Source organism: Lucilia sericata, unplaced genomic scaffold, assembly GCF_015586225.1.
Source record: "Lucilia sericata isolate MDLA Ls3-8-SP2 unplaced genomic scaffold, ASM1558622v1 Contig000028F_arrow, whole genome shotgun sequence".
Classification (NCBI taxonomy): domain Eukaryota; kingdom Metazoa; phylum Arthropoda; class Insecta; order Diptera; family Calliphoridae; genus Lucilia; species Lucilia sericata.
The window spans coordinates 767,898-789,474 of record NW_023994066.1 but is presented as its reverse complement, the minus strand read 5'-3'; the positions used below and the strand labels follow the sequence as shown (position 1 = coordinate 789,474).

The window sequence follows — 21,577 nt, the reverse complement described above, 5'->3', positions numbered from 1 at the left end:
ATAAAAGGTCTCCTCAGAAAACGACTTTAAAACTCATAATGTACTGCAAAAAAATTCAACATAATCAAGTTTTAAAGGAACTCAAATATCTCTGTCAGATTTTATGAGAATTGGTCCATAATTGACCATACGTCTCATATAAGATCCCGTACAGAAAATTACTTTAACGCTCATAACTGTTTAGCCAGTTTAGCGAAGAAACTTAACATAGTTCCACTTCAGAAAATGAATTTGTTATTTTAATGTCCAAATGTAAACATGAAACAAATAAAAATAATTTTGTTTACTTTTTTCTTAATTTGGTTATTTTTTATTCGAATTTTGGTTAGAAAAAAAATTTTGTTGTGGCAACACTGATTACAACCCTCAAACAAATATGAGCTGTATTACCAACATATTACTGCTTCATCTCCTTGTTGTTGTTTTTTATGCTTTTATTTATAACTTGTTGAGGAAATTTTCAGAGGTATTCTCTGATTTTTGCCCATTTCTCAGTTATTTATGGACCGATTTTGCTGATTTTAAATAGGAAACTTCTCGAAAGCATGTCTGACAGAATTATTGAAGGTATCTGGGGTCTTCAGAAAATTGATTTCAACAGATAGACAGACAGACACACAGACGGACATGGCTTAATCGACTCCGCTATCTATAAGGATCCAGCATATATATACTTTATAGGGTCAGAAAATTATATTGTGGAAATTACAAACGGAATGACAAACTTATATATACCGTTCTCACGAAGGTGAATGCTATAACTAGAAAAAACGAAGTTTTAATTTGAGTATTGAAAATGGGAAATAAATTTAATATAAACATAATATTTTGCAAATATAGGAATAAACAAATTGAAAAATGTATTTATTAAATGTTTAAAGATCAAATGTGCAATAATAAAATTAAAAAATCTGTGAAAGTATAAATTTAAATGTTTTATATTTTTCAAAAAAGTTTTAAGTTCCTTTTTATGCAGCTATGTAGGTTTTGATTCAGTGCTGAAAGTGGTTGGACAATACTTATACAAAAATTCTACCAATACATTCTTAGAGTTAGATACCGAATGACAACTCCTTTAGGTACCAACTGACAAGCCCCAATTTCTTTATATTCTTTGGTATTAGGCTTGCCAGATTTGAAATAAAAAATTTGAAATAAAAAATAAAAAAACGTACTTCGTAGTTAAAAAAGCAGTATAATTGAAAAAAAAATCAATTATATTGTTCTAAAAACGCTAGATTGACATTGGTTGTAATGATTTTTAACAAAAAACTTATATAAAACTAATTTATGACAAATAAAATTAATCCAATTACAAATCATTTTTTAATATTACACGGTGCAACAGTCATTTTCACACATGAAAAAAATCTATATGTATAAACTGTGAACCAATAGTATTAACCCTGTGTACTCAGTTTTTCATAGTTCTTATGCTCCTGTGAGAGGACCTTAAAGTTTAAAGGACATACGATTTCAAAAGATGTAATTCCAAATTTATATAAGAAATTTGGTATTAATATCAAATGAAGCTGAGAACTTCTGCTTCAAAATAATGTTATTTATTTAAATCCATCAGGATTAAAAGAGATATGGAAGCTTAAAGAAAATTTGTTACAAAAAAGTAGTTAAACATTTTTGTTTTCAAAATAAGAGCATTTTTTAATTTAATTTATTTCGATTTTTTGACTAAATGAGTTATTAAATAATATAGGTAGTATCTACAGATTCCCAGCTTTCATTTGATACATATGTATACATAAATATTTAAAATATTCGTTTGAAATTGTAAGTCCTTTAAACTTTGAAGTCCTTTTATAAGGATATAAGAGTTGATTATAAAAATCGAACTATGCAGAATTGCTCTAAATTGACTCTAGTTTCACATGCATATCAACTTTTCTATGTGTGAAAGCTTTTTCTCAAAATTGTTACGGGGTGTTATATTATTATTATATATTTATATATTATTATTATTATTATTATTTTTATTATATAGTTTCTTTAAAAAATGTAAAATTCTCCAAATTTTTCTTTCGTTTGGTTTGTTCACATTTTTAAACATCTACCATTGTTTGATATCTTTTTATGGAGAAAAAATATCAAGTAAAAAATCTAGATCTCTAACTCTTACAAAAACGTTACAACTTTTACATGTCCTTCACATTTGCAGTCTTTTTTATGCGAAAATTCATTAAAAACTTTCATTACAGTGATATCTTAATCAAAATTTAATAACTTTAAAGCATTTTGAATAAACGCACTATTTTATGCATAACAAAGGCATCGAAACCTCTTATAGTCGAATTTGCCTTTTTGAGCTTAGTAAATCCACTTTCAAACTATCTTTGAAGTCCTTAAATAGCGATTCTATAGAATATTTGTTTATATTCATGATTACACGTATAAAATTATGGAAAACTTAAAAAAAAGTACAAATACTAAAAATAAGTACTTCTGCGTACTTCTTTAGAGGTTATACAGTTAAAAGTACACTAACCACAAAAAAGTACGCGTACTGCTGAAAACAGTACGTCTGGCAAGCCTAGATGTTATTGTTTTATCAAACAGTGCAAAATTATTTGGTTCAAACAAACACATGTTTGCAGCCGCAGTATATCCACAAAGTATACAGAGGTGTCACTTTTGACATTTAAAAAAGTCTAAAATCAGCTTTTGTTTGATTTTGAAATTGTTTGGTGAGAAGAGGTATATAAAATACAGCTAAAACAAATTATTGAATTCGTTTTTTATGCAAGAAAAAAACAATTTACGAATTTGTTTTAATTTTAACTATTTTTATTAGGTTTAAAATTAAATTTATATAATAAAACAGTTAATATTAATATATAACACGATTGAAAAAAACTTTGTCGAATCTGAACATAAAATATTGCATGTTAACAAACAGCAATGCGGATGATTTTCATAAAACAAATTGATTTGCTGGCAAATAAATATCCCAGCAAAAAAATAACTTCCAAAGAAGCGAAAAATAATAGATTGGAAGTAATGAAAAATACCTGAAGAAGTGGTAATTTTAACACAGACTTGTCATAGGAGGGATGTCCTTTTAATTTGATTCCAATTTCACTACTTCTGAAGTCATTCTCAAGACGTAATTTGTATGCTATTTTTGTGAAGTGATATTGTAGTACAGAATACAACTAATTTGACCCAAATAATATTAACATTAATAAGGTAAATAGGCATATTTAATACAAAAGCCCAAAAATAACATTTTTTATCTCATAAAAATGTAAGAACAAAAAAATATATCTTCAACATTGAAAAATAGAATTATTTTCACTTCTTCGGAAGTCTTTAAACATCACTTCCTCAGAAGGTAAAAAAAGTCATTTAGTGCTACTTTTGAAGTGGTGATAAATGTTATTATTTTTGAAGTACTTCGTTTAATTTTTGCTGGGTATTTTGTTATTGTTTCATCAATGTGAACACTAAAAGTCAATACATGACATCATTTTGGCAAAATAATTATTTGATCTTGCAATACAAATGTAAGATCAAACAGCTCTTCTTTGTTATACCCTCCACCACCATCAGTGGTGATAGAGGGTATACATTACTTTGTCCTTCCGTGTGTAACACCAAGAAATATTCATCTGAGACCCAACATAGTATATAATTCCGGGTCCTTATCAAATTCTGAGTCGATTAAGCTATTTCCGTCTGTCCATCTGTCTGTGTAAAACACGCTCACGTAAAAACGATGCTAAGTCAATTACTGAAATTCGGCCAAAAAATTCACTATTGTCCTAGGCAGTTTGGTATTGAAAATGAGCAAAATCGGTTTACATCGGCAAGAGTTATGAATCAAAATTTAAAAAAAAAACTCCGAAAAAGCAAAGCCTTATTAACACTTTCTAATACAATTTTCACAAATACTACGCGATATAATTTCATAAAAATCAGCACACAATTGTTTGTATATGAAAGCTTTCTTTATTCCTGTTAAAAATGGGCGGAATAGGTCCACAATTTCATATACCTCCCATACAAATGTATATATTCCCGTAAAAGTTTTATGTCAATTGAATTCATATAGAATAAACATTTTCTGAATCAATCCATAATTCGCAGTAGCTCCCATACAAGGTCCCCTCCCGAAACACATTAACAAATAATGATATCCATACAAAATTTTGCACAAATATTGCTTTTATATACAGAAATGATACTTTAAAATTTTTACACGATCGGTCCATATTTGGTCATAGCTCCCATATAAGGTCCTCTCCCGGAAATCACTTAAACGCACATAACTCATTACTAAATAATGGTATCTATACAAATTTTGGCATAAATATTTCTTATATACACAGAAATGATACTGTAAAATTGTTTCACTATCGGTCAATATTAGGTCATATCTCCCATACAAGGTCCCCTGCCGAAAATCACTTAAACGCAAATAACTCATTGCCTTAATATATAGAAATTATACTGTAAAATTTTTTCACTATCGGTCCCTATTTGATCATAGCTCCCATACAAGGTCCACTCCCAAAAAGCACTTAAACGCATATAACTCATTACCAAATAATGGTATCCATACAAATTTGGCACAAATATAGCTTTTATATGTATATAGAAATGATACTGTAAAATTTCTACATAAAACTTGCCACAAATATTACTTTTGTATACAAAAATGTAATCTTAAAATTGTTTCACGATCGCTCCATATTTGGTAATAGCTCCCTTAGAAGATCTCCTTCAAAAAATCACTTAAACGCACATAACTCATTATTAAATAATGATATCCTTGCAAAATTTCGCACAAATATTAATTTAGTTTACAAAAATTTTATTTAAAAAAATTTCACGATCGGCCCATATTTGGTCATAGCTCCCATATAAGGTTCCCTCCCAGATATCACTTAAATTCACATTACTACTTACCAAACAAATATATCCATGCAAAATCTGACACAGACATTACTTTAGCATACAAAATGTTACTTTAATTTTTTTTCACGATCGGTCCATAATATAATCTTGTTTTTTTACTGTTTTATCCGTCAATTGTTTTAAGAAATTATTTGTCGTAATGTAAACAACGGGCAAACAAATTTTCACTATTTGTATTGAATTGTGTTTGGCTTTGTTTCTTCAAACAAAACGTCAAAAAAGAAATGCTCATTTTAAGCATATGATGAAATAAAAATGTATTTAATTTTTTGTTTTATGCATAAATTTCTATGGAATCGTAAAAAACGATTGTAAGTTTAATTAAATAGTTCTTTAACGTTAAACACAAATTTTTCATGTTAGGTATTCACATTGTGTTCACATTGGGAAAATATTTGTAGGCTGACCAATAAAACTGTTTCACGAAAAACAGCTGATATTTTGTTTGCTCTTCAAAATATTTTGTGTTCACATTACAGCCAACAAGTATTTGATAAAAAAAAAACTTCAAATATTTGATAGGTGTGAACGTAGCTTTAGATTTCCCATTATTTAAATTTTGAAATATTTATTATTTTATACTTTAAGTTATTAATATAATATAATAAAAATAACATACAATCACTTTGTTTTCCAAGGTTTAATGGCGGATAACATGGATCGGAATGAAGAGTTCTTTAAGAGCACAAAGTCACATATATTTACGTCCTCTAAATCATTTGGTAGTATTGCTAGCTCATCTTTGAAACCGACATCGTTGACTCTCCAACCTCAAAGTCATTATCATTCTAAAGGTAATGGTGTAAGGACAATTGCTTCGCCATTATACATCGAACACACAAAAGAAAGAAGTGAAAATGAATTGAATGCCGCCTTTACATCGAATACCAATGACCAGTTTGCGAATCGCTTGTCTAATAGTCATGTAGCTCATAAAGTCATTGATTTAGTTAACACCAATATTGAAAACAACTTTTACATCAATAATTCAAGTGAAACTCTAAATAAATCAGTATTTAATACGCCAATGTATTTTGGAACAGAAAATTCAACTGTTATTGCGACGCAAATAGGTGCAACCGCACATATTCCATGTGTTGTTCATCATATAGGTGAATGCGTGGTAAGTTTTTTCATACATACATAGAAAATATAGAAAATTTTATTTAGTATGATCATGATGGTTTAGTGATTAAGTTGTTGATATTAAAACATGCATATTTGGAACTCTAAAATCCATTTCAGGATAATATGATATGCGTGATATTACTATAAATTTGATTTATAATAGTCAAATATGGCTTGAACTTCCATAATTGACATTATTTTATCACGATGAATTCTTCGAGCTTTGTTATGTACAAGCCTCAAACAATTCTATCGGACTGGGTTTAGTTCCCTAACTACTATATCTAGAAATTAATTTTTTTGCCTTTAATGGCACAAATTTATGAAAAAATGGAATTTCTGAGGAATCATCAAATATTGATCAAAACATAATAAAAACTGCAGTAAAAAGTGTCAATTCTGGAATATTTAATACAGGGTTTAATATTTAGTTTTATTTTTGTAAATGTCGACTGAACTGAAGAAAGTTCAAGTATTTATTTTTCCCTCACAAGCTAACTGAAGTCAGTCAACTGTGTCAACGCACTGCTGCAATAACTTGCAAGTGGTTTTGTTTTTCTTCAGCAGCCACACACACAAGCAGCGGCCATGTCAGATTTGCGTGTGCTGCTTACGTATTGCTTAGTTCTTGGTTTCGTTTTCTTACTAAGGGACGTAAAAAAAACTGATAGTTTGACTGGTTAGTACAAATCAAGCCGACTGAACAATAAAACTTGATGGGTTGTTTGTTCAGTAAGACTTTGTTATTGTATGTAATTTGTTTTAATATATTGCATGTTTTTGTGTTTAAATTTGACAAAAGTAAATAAAGTAATTGATAATTATTGCTAATAGAAATTGTTAATTAATTTAAAATTTATAAAATTATAAATTACTATACATATAAATTTAAAGTTTGTAAATGCGTTTATATGGGAAAAATGGCACTTTTTGGAGTTTTTTTCACAAAATGAGGCTTTAAGTATTAATTATTGCACCATTTTATAGCAAAATCGTAATGTCTACAAAATTGTCTTTCCAAAAAGATGGAAAAACTCAAAATTGGTTAAAAAAATTTTGAGTTATTAAAATTTCCCCCGAGAATTTTGTGATTCTGAAGACATATAAAAGTAAATATAAGAAAATTTTTGTTAGTTTTGAAAAATTTTACAAAAAAATATTATGTTTATCTTTATAAGGTTCATAAATGTGCTAGTACGAATTTTTGTTCAAATTGGATAACGCTTACTCGGTTTAGTCGGTGGTCAAAAAAGGGTCATTATTTTAACAGCATCTCCAAAACTCCATTTTCAAACTTTAAAAAATCTTGTTAAATGGATTATTAAAAATTAGAGTTTTCTATACTGGATATTATAAAGGATATATATAAGAATTAAACACAGAAAGAATGAGCTTAATACCTCTCATAGTTTTACCGTACCTGCGATGTGAATTTGAAGGATTTCGGGAAAAAGGCAATTTTTGCCAATAATTAAGTAAAAATTATATTATTACCAATTGTTGCTTAATTTTGATCAATTAAATTGCGATTATTATTTCCGAGTCCATGAAAAGTTATTTCTGATAAAATTTCCGAAATTAAAAATCATTAACCCTCTAAAAACCGGGGTCAAAATCAAGTTTCTCACTAAAAAATCATCAAAATTTAAATTTAAATTAAATTTAAATCAATTTTTATTTAAAGAAAATATCTAAATTTATAAGTATAGTATTTTATAATTTTATAAATTTTAAATTAATTAACAATTTCTATTAGCAATAATTATCAATTACTTTGTTTACTTTTGTCAATTTTAAACACAAAAACATACAATATACTAAAACAAATTGCATACAATAACAAAGTCTTAATGAACAAACTACCCATCAAATTTTATTGTTCAGTCGGCTTGATTTGTACTAACCAGTCAAACTATCAGTTTTTTTTACGTCCCTTAGTAAGAAAACGAAACCAAGAACTAAGCAATACGTAAGCAGCACACGCAAAACTGTTTTTACTGTTCAGTCGTTGTGTTCAGTTCGGCTGAGTTGAAAAACTTAACATGGCCGCTGCTTGTGTGTGTGGCTACTGAAGAAAAACAAAACCACTTGCAAGTTATTGCAGCAATGTGTTGACACAGTTGACTGACTTCAGTTAGCTTGTAAGGGGAAATTTTAACGAGTTACTATTTTTTAAGCATGGTACTAAATTTAGTCAAATATTTAGTAATTTGCGACTGCAATTAGCAGTTTTTTGAAACCCTGATTTAATATTCTAAAATATAAGGGAGGTTGAATTAGCAAATACTTTTTATACCCTACACCACTTTAGTGGGAAGGGTATATTGGGTTTGTGCTGATGTTTGTAACATACACAAATATTCGTCCTATACCCATCACAGGTCGCAATTTTCAAGATAATTGTATGAAATTTGGCACACGCTTTTTTTGGTTAAAATCGGTCCATTATTTCACCTAGCCCCCATACAAAAGAACCACCCGAAAAGGGCTTCTGAGCTCATAATTATGTTAAATATACCTGTATATCGATAAAAAGCGGCACAACTAAGTTTTATGCAAGCCTTGATGACCTTGCCAAATTTCATAAAGATCGGGCCTCATTTGACCCTAGCTCAGAAAATTACTTGAATGTCCAAAATTAACTTATAAATACAATGAAATTCAGCACAAATAGATATTATATAAATATATTCACAAAATTTTATCGGGCTTGGTCCATATTTACCCCTAGCCCTCATATAAAGCCTCTTTCAAAAAATTAGTTTTTCATCCATAAAGTGCTTAAATGTATCGGAACAAGGTAATATCGAAGATAAATGCTTTGTTATGAAAAAAAACATATTTAATATCCATAACTAGTGTAGGGTATCATATGGTCGGTCACGCCCGTTTATACTTTCTTACTTGTTTAATATTGTTTATGATTTCTAAGAAATATTTATAATTTGAAACACAGGCGAACTTGTTATTTGAAAAATTACAAGTTACACATCGATGAAAAGCACACTCAAAGAAGATTATCAGCCTGTATTTCTAAAACAGTTTAGTTCTCACACGAACATTTCATTTTAATACGATCAAGTTTAAAATTTGGTTTTTATAAAACATTTTTATAAAACATCTTGAAATACACATGTTGCAATCAAGAAATAACTTTTAAACATGTATTTTTGCTGTGGTATGCAAGCGTGCTAAGTCCTCAAAACAATAAAAATATACATACAAAGAAAAAGTGCTAAGTCCTTTCAATTTGCTATTATAAAGGCATTAATTAGTCATGTAAAAGGAAATATCAAACATTTTGTACATCAACGTCTAGAAAATAATTGTAGTTTGTAAAATCTTCGATTGAGTAAAGGCCTAACTATAATATGAATACACTAGCTTAAGGTAATGCCAAAACCTAACGAAAAGCCTGTCAAATGCTTAAAAAAACCAGAAGAGACTTTTATGTGGCTATAATATACTTAAGTTACAATGAAACTATTAAACCTTATTTATTTATTTATTTATTTATTTATTTAATGCAATTTTACAATTCTTTTTTTTACTTTTACAATTTCATATTTTCTCAAATAGAAAAAAACATATTAAATAAACATAATTTACAAAATAATATAACAATTTTTGTAATAATTTTAAGAAAATTTAGTATCCCAATTTTGTTTTCGTGAAAAAATACCAAAAAAATACAGCACTGATAACACAAAATTTTTTTATAACGAACAAATAGTTTCAAAAGTTTTAACAATTGAAAATAAAAATGGACAAAAAATTAAAATATTTAAAAAAGTTAAAATTATTAAAGATATCTGTCGAAGGACTTTGCATTTTAAAGAAAGTGAGTGAATTAAAGAAGAAAAGAGTACGCTCCTGTTCCGTCAGGGAAATTAACAGGGACAGAAGGATAAACGGGTTTTTTGTCCAATCATTTTTACGAATGAAGGAAATTGACCATAAACAATTTTTCATTTATACGCGAATGGCTCCAGAAGTATATAAACTATTGCTGGACCTTATTTCCCCCTATCTTCAAAAAAACTCCCTAAGGGAGCCTGTGCAGCCAGAATGTCGATTGGCCGTGACTTTGCTGTAAGTACTTAATTTAAACCCAATTTTCTTATTCCATAACCCATAACTGTTTTTAATTTTTCTAAAAAGATATTTAACTCAAGGAAATTCATTCCAATCACTGGCATGGTCCTTCAAATTGGGGAAAGAAACGGTTAGAAGCATTATTCTAGAGACAACTGAGGAGCAAATTAGGCAGCATCTATGTGGCTGAACCAAACAAAGAATACTTCCAACAAATTGCAGAAGACTTTTGGAATATGTGGGACATGCCTAACTGTATAGGATCTATCGATGGAAAGCACATCGCCATACAATGCCCCCTAACAGCGGAAGTCAGTTTTTCTGCTACAAGAAATTTTTTTCAATTGTTTTGTTAGCAGCATGTGATGCCAGACATCGCTTTACATATATTGATATAGGAGCTTATGGGAGCCAAAGTGACGGCTTTTGCTTTAATTTATGTTATTTAAAATATAATTTGCAGGAATTTTTCAATTGAGTCGATTTGGAAAGAGGCTGGTAAACAATAAGCATCAAATACCTCCGCCAAAAAATTTGCCGAATACGGAAATTAAAATTCCGCACTATTTTGTTGGTGACGCCGTATTCCCGTTGGGAAGAAATTTAATGCGTCCTTTCCCTGGCGAGCTCTTACCAAATGATAAAGATATTTTTAATAAAAGATTATCAAGAGCTCGCCGTACAATTGAAAACGCTTTCGGAATTTTAGTGTCACGCTGGCGAGTACTCCTGACAACACTACATTTATATCCGAATAATGCTGAAAAAATAGTCTTGGCATGTGTTGTTTTTCACAATTTTATAATGTTCCACGATAAAGAACCATCATATATACCAAGAAACTACGTTGATTGGGAGGATTCAAATGGTGTAGTTCAGGCCGGGTCGTGGCGAAATGATGTTGGTTATAATATTCCATCAATCAAACCTTCATCAAATCTTCATCAATATGGTGGAAAAAGTTCAACAGAAATACGGAATATTTTATGTACTTTCTTAAATAGACCACAGGACGCCAGTTATTTTCTAAAATTATATTTTTTCTATAAAATTTCAAATTTTTCTATAAAATTTAAAATATTTCTATAAAATTTAAAATTTTTCGATAAAATTTAAAATTTTTTTTAGAAAATTTTAAAATTTTTTTACCAAAATTTTACATTTTCTATAAAAATTTAACATTTTTTCTATAAAAATTTAACATTTTTTCTATAAAAATTTAACATTTTTTCTATAAAAATTTTAATTTCTTTTTTATAAAAACTTAAGAGTTTTGTAAAAATTTAAAATTTTATAGAAAAATTTTAATTTTTACAGAAAAGATTAACATTTTTTTAAATTTGTTTATATGAATAAATTAATTTTTAACATATTTTTTGTTCTGTATATAATATTTTTTTAACCATCTTTAAATAAATTTATTTATCCCCCCTAAAATAAACCGTTATTTAAAAAGAATTCAAATTCTGTGATTTTTTAATAACAAGGTATTTGATATATACATAGTATATTAAAAACAATAAAATATCTTCTTTGACTACTTGAATAAATTAATGAATTAGTAAATGTATTAATTAATTAAAGAAAGAAAAAATGCTTGTACTAATTATAGTTAAAAAATTATAATTATAAAAAAAGTAAACAAAACTATTTAATATTTTGCATATCTGCAATCTTTACGTAACCGATAAAGGTCCTGCATGACACCCGCTTGGAATTCGTCCTTTATGTTTACTGGCAGATCCTTCATTAAACATACCACTGCTTTCATAAAGGCTTCGTCTGGCGTCTCTTGTTCAAGCGATGCTGTTAAGCTCTTTTCGATACTCTCTATGGTATCACCAAATTTCTGGCAGAGACTATCGAGAGTTGGCTTACACTTTTTTGGTGGAATTGGTGAGGACGTTAGAGGTTACAACAAGCTTTCTGAACTGAGCGTGGATAGTTCCAAGTCCGTTTCAATGTCCTGTTGACAAGCATTATCACGAGTTCTACAAAATAAAAACGTGTAGGGTAGAAAGGGGATCATTCGCCATAGGGGCACATCTGCCAAAGCGAATTACTTGAAAACCGAGTAATCGATTTTATCGCATTATCAAATTTTGTTTGCGTTTATGGATTATCTATCATCCCTGAAAGTTTGAAAGATTAACTTTGCATATGATGGGAGGCAGACGTGATTAATTGTTTTTCAAAGGGCTGTGAAAATATTTCACTGTGTGAATTTTTTGTGCTAACTTTTTTAGTTTTTGTGATAGAAAAAATATATTGGTCAGTGATAGAACGTCAATAATAGTGAATAATAAGACATAATAATATTTTCGATAATATAATTTGAAGCCCGAAAAAAATTGAAACTAAACCACAGAACTGCCCGTGGGGCACATCGCCAAATATATGTAATGTTTGTGATGTAGAACAAAATTTGGTTAAAATATAGAAAAAATCAGTAATAATTTGTTTTAATTTTTTTTGTTAAGTTTTGTGAAATAAACAATAAATATCTGGTTTGTTTAATTTTGTAATTTTTTCTTTTATTTTACTAATGACAAATCTGCCCCATCCCCTTGGCGCATTTACCCCATGGATGGGGCGGTATCGCCGTTTTTGGTCAGTGCGGAAAAGTTAAAAAAATATGTGCATGAGGATGACTTAGGAAAGATTGAAAGGGATAAAACTAAAGCCAACATATCTAAGTATCTGAACCAAGACAAAAATTAAGAATATGTATTGTGGTTTTAATTTGAGGCCGCCTCAAAAAAAAGTGGCGTATGGTCCCCCTTCTACCCTACTGGAAACAAAAATTAAATATTTAAGTAGTAAATACCGGCGAGGCGTCACAAGAAGATCACCTTACCTTTGTTTTTTAACGTAAGCTTTAGGATTTTTTTAATATGAATGAAAAATAAATTCAATGTCATTTTTCATATGAAAAATATTATTAACGGCAAAAAATATGCTACGGTTTTTGTATAATAAACAATTACAATTACGTATGTTGTAATAATGAAAATATTTAAAGTTCACTTTATTCCCTACTCTAATTAAAGTTACCTTTTATTACGAACATTAAAGGCAAGTTGTAATAATGGCCCTTAGTATGAAAGTCTTATAAATATATTGAATATTTTCATACATACATATATACAATATTTTTTCCGAGCTTCCTTATTCTATATCTGGACTACAACATCTTTTCTTCTCTTCCTTCTAAGTTAAAATATTTGGGTTATATTTTATAACACTCCCATAATTTTTTTAAGTTGATTTACATGCTCTTCGCGCTGTTTTCACACAGATTTTCTTCATCACATCTGGGATTTGAGATATCGTGTCCTGAAATTTGAAAAAACGCCATTTTTTGGCGCTTTTTAAGACGTTATAAATGTTGAAATATTCAATTACTTTAAAATTTTCAAATCTATGGTTGAAAATTTACATAATTGTAAAATTGCTGCTTTGAGATGCGATAATGGCGGAGAGTACTCATCAGTTGCATTTAAAGAATTTTGCAAATCTTCAGGAATTTCTATTCAATATACAAATCCTTATACTCCCGAACAAAATGGAACATCTGAGAGAATGAACCGTACGTTGATAGAGAAGTCAAGATCGCTACTTCATAATTGTGGTATAGAGAAGAGTCTATGGACAGAAGCTGTTTATTGTGCTAATTATGTGACAAATAGAAGTCATACCGTTGCTATTTTCTGTAATAAAACTCCAGCTGAAATTTGGTATGGCTGCGTAGCATATTCCCATATTCCAAAAATAAAACGTAAGAAATTGGATATGAAATCTGATAAGTTTATAATGGTTGGATATAGTGGAAACGGTTACAGATTATGGAATCCAACTAAACGTGAGATAGTATTGTCAAGAGATGTTGTTTTCAATGAAAAGGTATTTGCCAATTCTGTCTTAATAAATTAAAATATTACAAAATCTGTAGAAATGGAATCGTTTCCAAATGAAGTTGAAGAATCTGCCAGCAGTCCTCAATTAGATTATTCTGAAGACAGTGAAGGTGATGATCAATTCGAAGAAGCTGTAGGTCAACAAGAAACAGATACTGAGACTCTTATTGAGAGCAGTGAAGATGTTGATGAAATTACTGTAGAAAACTCAGAGGCCGAAGATGAAATAATAATTGAAAACTCAGAGGTTGATCAACAGGAACCACCATTGCGTAGAAGTACTAGAATAAGAAAACCTAAAGTTAATAATTATATGGCCTTAGCTTTAAATGCTGAACAATTTGTGTCTGATACTCCTTCAACATACGAAGATATAGAAAACTGTCATAACTCTAGTGATTGGTACGAAGCTGTCAAAAACGAATTAGATTCATTAGAGAAAAATAAGACCTGGAATTTAGTTCGACGTCCTGAAAGAAAAAGTATTATTGACAGTAAGTGGGTATTTAAGCGAAAATTAGATGGTAATGGAAATCTTGGTGAATACAAAGCTCGTGTTGTAGCAAAGGGGTTTACTCAACGTCAAGGTTTTGATTTTCAAGAAACCTATTCTCCTGTTGCACGTATTGGAACTTTTCGTATATTACTTGCTGTTGCAAATAAGTTTAAATACCATATTCAACAAATGGATGTTAAGACTGCGTTTCTTAATGGATATCTTCGTGAGGAAATATACATGAAACCACCTAAAGGTCTTAAGTGTGACCAAAATATGGTATGTAAATTAAATCGCTCTTTATACGGATTAAAGCAAGCCCCACGCATGTGGAACGAGAGATTTAATAATTATATTACAAAATTAAAATTTGAACGGTCCAAAAATGATTATTGTCTGTACATGCGTAAGCTCAATAATCATATTGTATATTTACTACTGTATGTAGATGACCTCTTGCTCGTTGGAAACAGCATGAAAGAAATTGAAATAGTTAAAACGTTATTAAAGAAAGAATTTGAAATGAAAGATTTGGGAAATATCGATGTATATTTGGGTGTCAAAGTTATTCGAAATTTTGAAAATTTAGAAATGAAAATTAATCAAAAATCTTTTATAGTCAATTTACTTAAACGTTTTGGAATGGAAAACTGTAATGGTGTTGACACTCCAATGGAAACCAAATTATGCTTGCCTAAAGAATCTAATGAACTTACCAAAGAACCATACAAAGAATTAATCGGATGTTTAATGTATATAATGCTTACATCGAGGCCTGATCTAAGTGTTAGTGTAAATTATTTAAGCCGATTTCAAAATTGTGCTACAGATTGTCACTGGAATCATTTAAAAAGAGTGCTTAAATATTTGAAGAAAACAATAAACTTGGAACTTTTATATGATGGTAAAATAGATGATGAAATTTTATATGGTTATTCAGATGCAGATTGGGGAAGCGATGTGGAAGACAGAAAATCTATAAGTGGTTACCTAATTAAAGTTTTTGGGTGTTCTGTTTCTTGGCTTACCAAAAAGCAACCTACCGTTTCCTTATCATCCACTGAAGCTGAGTACATAGCTCTTTGTGTTACATCGTGTGAAATTATTTCAATAAAGAAACTTCTTAAAGATTTCAATGTGAACACTGAAGCTCCTGTTTGTATATTTGAAGATAATATGTCTTGTATAAAAATTGCTGAAGAACCTAAAGAACATCAACGAATGAAGCATATCGACATAAAATATAATTTTGTTCGAGATTTAGTTCAAGACAATATTATTAAAATCGTGTACAAGTCAACTAAAGAACAAATTGCTGATTTCTTTACCAAGTCCTTATCTAAGCTGCCATTTACAAATTTTAGAGAGAAGATTGGATTTATTTAATTGGGCGCGGGTGTTGAAATATTCAATTAAATACTTTTGTTAAAATAACTTTATAAATTATTATTCTAGTTGTCTTTGAATTTTATATTTTTCAAAAAGAAAATTTTATTATTCGTTTTGTCAGTTGTATTAAAATCGTTTTATAAAATAAAACTCTAATTCTTTATCTCCATATTTTACCCTAACAAATTTGAATATTTATCTATAAATGCTCCAAAACCACTTTATTTATGTTCTGTTTCTTGGCTTACCAAAAAGCAACCTACCGTTTCCTTATCATCCACTGAAGCTGAGTACATAGCTCTTTGTGTTACATCGTGTGAAATTATTTCAATAAAGAAACTTCTTAAAGATTTCAATGTGAACACTGAAGCTCCTGTTTGTATATTTGAAGATAATATGTCTTGTATAAAAATTGCTGAAGAACCTAAAGAACATCAACGAATGAAGCATATCGACATAAAATATAATTTTGTTCGAGATTTAGTTCAAGACAATATTATTAAAATCGTGTACAAGTCAACTAAAGAACAAATTGCTGATTTCTTTACCAAGTCCTTATCTAAGCTGCCATTTACAAATTTTAGAGAGAAGATTGGATTTATTTAATTGGGCGCGGGTGTTGAAATATTCAATTAAATACTTTTGTTAAAATAACTTTATAAATTATTATTCTAGTTGTCTTTGAATTTTATATTTTTCAAAAAGAAAATTTTATTATTCGTTTTGTCAGTTGTATTAAAATCGTTTTATAAAATAAAACTCTAATTCTTTATCTCCATATTTTACCCTAACAAATTTGAATATTTATCTATAAATGCTCCAAAACCACTTTATTTATAAAATGTTGTATGCCATCTGAAAGGCAATTCTATCAACTTTAAAATAAATGCGTGACGTCTGACATGTCTTCAATTTCAAATTATGAATTCTTTCCTCAAACAACAACAGAACCAACAACATCAACATTTTTGCAAGTTACCACTTTACACATTGTTTTTCTTTTACACATTGTTTTTCTAAATTTAATTTTTGAAATAACTATTGTAATTTGAAATATGTCAAATGGAAACACAAGCTCCAATATCTATTTTCATTTCGATACGAACACCTTTAATTTTAAAAACAAATAACGATTTTGTATAATTACAAACATATAACTTATTTATGCAAATAATAATACAATAATCTACATGTTTAATCTTATTTCTATTCTTACGTTTTTATTTTCATCTTCTTCATTGTTGACATTCTTCTCTTGCGTCTTTGTAGCCTGATAGTTATCCACGGTCTGTTTCCTTGCCCCAAGTAATCCATAGTTAAGACGGTTTACTTGACAATTATTTCTCATAAGCTCTATATTTTCATTTGTTAGTCCACAAACAAATTTAATCAGGAGAGCTTTTCCCAGAAACAACCCAAAGTCGCATTCTTGTGCGATTTTAATCTTTAAAATGTGTTATGAGCAAGTTGACATTTATCTTAAGAAATATTATTTAGAAATGCATTTTTATGAATGTGTACATTAGTGGTAATCGAATTTAAATATTTGCATCCCAATTCTGATCAGTAATGTATTTTAAGCAGTTTTAAATTCTGTTAAATGCATAAAATATCAATAAAATTTGTTAGAAATACTTTAAACAATTTATACTTTATGTTCAATATAAATTCTTTATCATATTAGTTTTTTATATATTTTTCAATTGTAGAAAAAATATTTGTCAGTTGGAAAAAATTGTTCAAGCTAAATAAATAAGTTTTTTATATAATTAAAATATTTAAGACTTATATTTTAACATTGGTTATGGGCCCAGGATTGTTATAAAGAATATAAGCTGTGTATCCTGTTGATAATAAATATAATCGAAGATAATTAAGAAATACAAGAATGTCTAACTCAAGTTTTCAAATTGATAAATTGCATGCTGAGAATTATGCATCTTGGTCAATACAGATGCGAAGTTTATAGATAAGGCAAGATTATTGGGATGTGATTGAGACTGCTCTAAGTGAAACAGCAACCATTCAAGAAAAATCAGCGTGGAAAGTTAAAGATAATAAGGCGTTGGCATCAATAACTTTGGCGGTGAGAACAACTGAAATGATTCATCTTAAAGACTGTAGAAGTGCAAAAGAAGCTTGGTGTAAATTGGAAAACATTTACAGAGCTAAAGATCCTGCAAGAAAAGTTCATTTATTCAAGAAATTTGTGCGATTCAAGTTTTCATCTGAAGAAAAATATAGTGTACAAATAAACAAATTTTGTTCAATAGCAGATGATTTGAAGGATGCTGATATAAATAATCCTAGTGAATTACTTTCAATATTTTTATTGTGTAGTTTGCCTCCTGAATTAGAAAATTTTGTTATTGCAATTGAAAGTCGTGATTCATTACCAAGTATGGAACAATTAAAAAATAAAATATTAGAAGAAGAACAGCGAAGAAGTGAGAATTGCCATGAGAATAAGGATCAAGTTTTTGCAATCAAGAAACGAAATAAAAATTTCAACAATAAGTGTGTAAATCCGAATAATCAACAAAAATATAAAAATTTGAAATGTTTTGGATGTGGTAAGAAAGGACACTTACGTTCTTAGTGCCATGTTAAGAATAAGACTGTTGGTAATCAAGAAAGTGCAATGTTTATAATAAATTCTTGTATTAGTGATGATAATTTAAATGAATGGCTCTTAGATAGTGGAGCATCATCACATGTATGTCGAGAAAAAGAATTATTCTCAGATATGAAAGAATATAATAGTGAAGTAATATTAGCGTCTGGTGATAGATTTAATGTCAAGGGAATTGGTGAAGTTAAAGTTAAATTTAACAATAAATGCTATGATTTAAAAAATGTTTTGTATATTCCTAATATGAAATCAAATTTTTTGTCTGTTAGTAAGATGGCTGAAAAAGGATATACTGTTAAATTTCAAAATCAGTATGTTGAAGTCTTCAAGAAAAACGAATTTCAGTTTAAAGCAAGAGTATTTAATGGAATTTATAAAACAAAGTCAACATTAGAGAAGCATTCAATTAATAAAGCGGAAAATTTTGATAATACCCTTTGGCACAGACGTTTTGGTCATCTTAATTTTTGTGATTTAAAAAAGTTGGCAAGTAAAGAGATGGTTCGTGGTTTAAAAGGTAACGTAAATGAATTTAACTGTCTTACATGTTCATTGTGTAAAATGTCATCAAAGCCTTTTAAAGCGTTAGGCACAACATCAACTAATAATTTGCTAGAGCTAGTTCATACCGACTTGTGTGGACCTATGAGGATTAAATCTTATGGTGGTGCCTTATATTTCATTACATTCATTGATGATTTTTCTCGATATATTACAGTTTATTTTTTGAAAAACAAATCCGATGCTTTTGATGCATTAAAAGAATATTTATATATGGCAGAAAAACAAACTGGTAATAAATTAAAGAGATTAAGAAGTGATAATGGACGTGAGTACATAAATTCAAATATAAACATTTTTTTGAAAGAACGAGGTATAGTTCATGAAACAACGGTTAGCTACACACCTCAACAAAATGGAATTTCTGAAAGAGCTAATAGAACCTTAATGGAAATGACCAGATGTATGCTTGAAGAAACAAAGTTACCTGTGGGCAGAAGCCATTAACACTAGCGTTTACATAAAGAACAGGTCACCTACTAAAGTTTTGGAAAATATAACCCCATATGAGCGGTGGACTGGAAGAAAACCTTGTGTATCTTACTTCAAAACTTTTGGATGTAAAGCTGTAGTTCTAGAAAAGAAACCGGGGCGGTCAAAATTGGATCCAAAAGGTAAAGTCTGTACATTTATTGGATATCAAACAAACACAAAAGGTTATAGATTGATTGATCTGAATACAAATAAGATTGTTATTTCGAGAGATGTGAAATTTTTTGAAAATGATTTTGACCAATATTTAACAAAAAGCCATATGAATATGAAGAGAAGTAAACATATTGATATACGATACCATTACATAAAAGAGAAGTACAAAGCGAATGAAATTGAATTAAAATATGTTCCTAGCGAGTCGAATGTTGCTGATATTTTGACAAAATGTTTGAATAATCAAAATCATTTTAAATTTGATATTTTAATTTTGTATGTAAATATACTTTATACAATTTATACTTTATGTTCAATATAAATTCTTTATCATATTAGTTTTTTATATATTTTTCAATTGTAGAAAAAATATTTGTCAGTTGGAAAAAATTGTTCAAGCTAAATAAATAAGTTTTTTATATAATTAAAATATTTAAGACTTATATTTTAACAAAATTTAAAAAATTTTCAATGTAAAACATTTAAAAAAATCGGCAAAAATAGATGTAATGAACGTCACAACAAAATATTTTTATATTTTGCATAAAAAGCTTCAAATAATCGACTTATGCACTTTTAAAAAATTTTAAACAGGGAGAACGATTTTAAAAATGCATTCAAAAAGTGCATTTCTTTAAAAAATAAACTATCTTAAACTTTTTAATAAAAAAATTATATTTAAATGAAAGAGCTCATCCATAGTAATAGATTGGGTTCTAAATCAACAAAATCCGATATGAACTCTCAAAGATATAAAGGTTCAAAGTTTTATACCTTCTTGATTTTTTGTTCTTTTCGAACAAATTAAAATCGCCATAAAAATCGCGTTTCTTGAAATTTTTAAGAATTTAACGTTGATATGTCTTATGTGTCTAATAGAGTATGTGTTTACAAAAAATTAAAGAAATCTGAAGACCATCGGTCAATTCTTATTTTATTTCTCATGGAATTCATGACATACAAATTTATTTTTTCATTTCGTCGTAGACCCAAAAAGTATACACATTCTTTGTCTATAGTAGACACAAATTTGGACCAAAATTAACACAAGAAATCCTAAAAGCACCTCCTCTGAAAACCAATTTGATGCCAATATTAATATCAATACATTGCAATCAGCTATTTGATGGGATTCATTTTTAAAATAGAATCGATTTGAATCTACAAAAATAGTACAAAAATTGTGTATTATTCAATTTCTGCGGCTTTTCATACAACAGAAGCCCAAAAGTTAAATTTTTTATCTCCCAAGAATGTAAGAACAAAAAAGCTTTAAAAAAATATAATTATTTTCCAATCTGCGGAAGTCTTTAAACTTCACTTCCTCAGAAGATTAAAAAATTCACTTAGTGCTACTTTTAAAGTGGTGATAAATGGTATTCTTTTGGAAGTATTTCGTTTTATTTTTGCTGGGATGCTTTCTACAAATCTAAGTGATAACAGTAAAGGTAAATTAAATTGTTCTGAATGTAGATAACATGTTCCAAAGAAAAGGTTCATTTATGATCTAAACTGATATTCGAAAGATTGAACGTTATATCTATTATAACCTACACCACTACAGTGGGGAGGGTATTATACGTTTGTGCTGATGTTTGTAGCGCATACAAATATTGGTCCTACACCCACCTTAAAGTATACCGATCGAATCAGAATTGCTTTCTGAGTCGTCGTTTGACACTAGCCCCCATTAAAAAATATCTTAAACGTCCAAAAATCTACTTATAACCATTAGTATCGCGATGACATTCAGTATAACTAACCTTTATAAAAAATTAC

At 28.8% G+C, this 21,577-nt stretch overlaps 1 protein-coding gene across 11 annotated transcripts in view; it reads left to right on the top strand.

The window, feature by feature from the left end:
• LOC119610549 overlaps positions 1-21,577 on the top strand; it is a 332,175-nt gene that overhangs the window by 56,392 nt on the left and 254,206 nt on the right. For all 11 annotated transcript variants that reach the window (XM_037965897.1, XM_037965875.1, XM_037965865.1 and 8 more), the window contains one exon: positions 5,571-6,055. In XM_037965897.1, the coding sequence (XP_037821825.1) occupies positions 5,571-6,055 (485 nt within the window). The remainder of the gene's footprint in view (positions 1-5,570; positions 6,056-21,577) is intronic.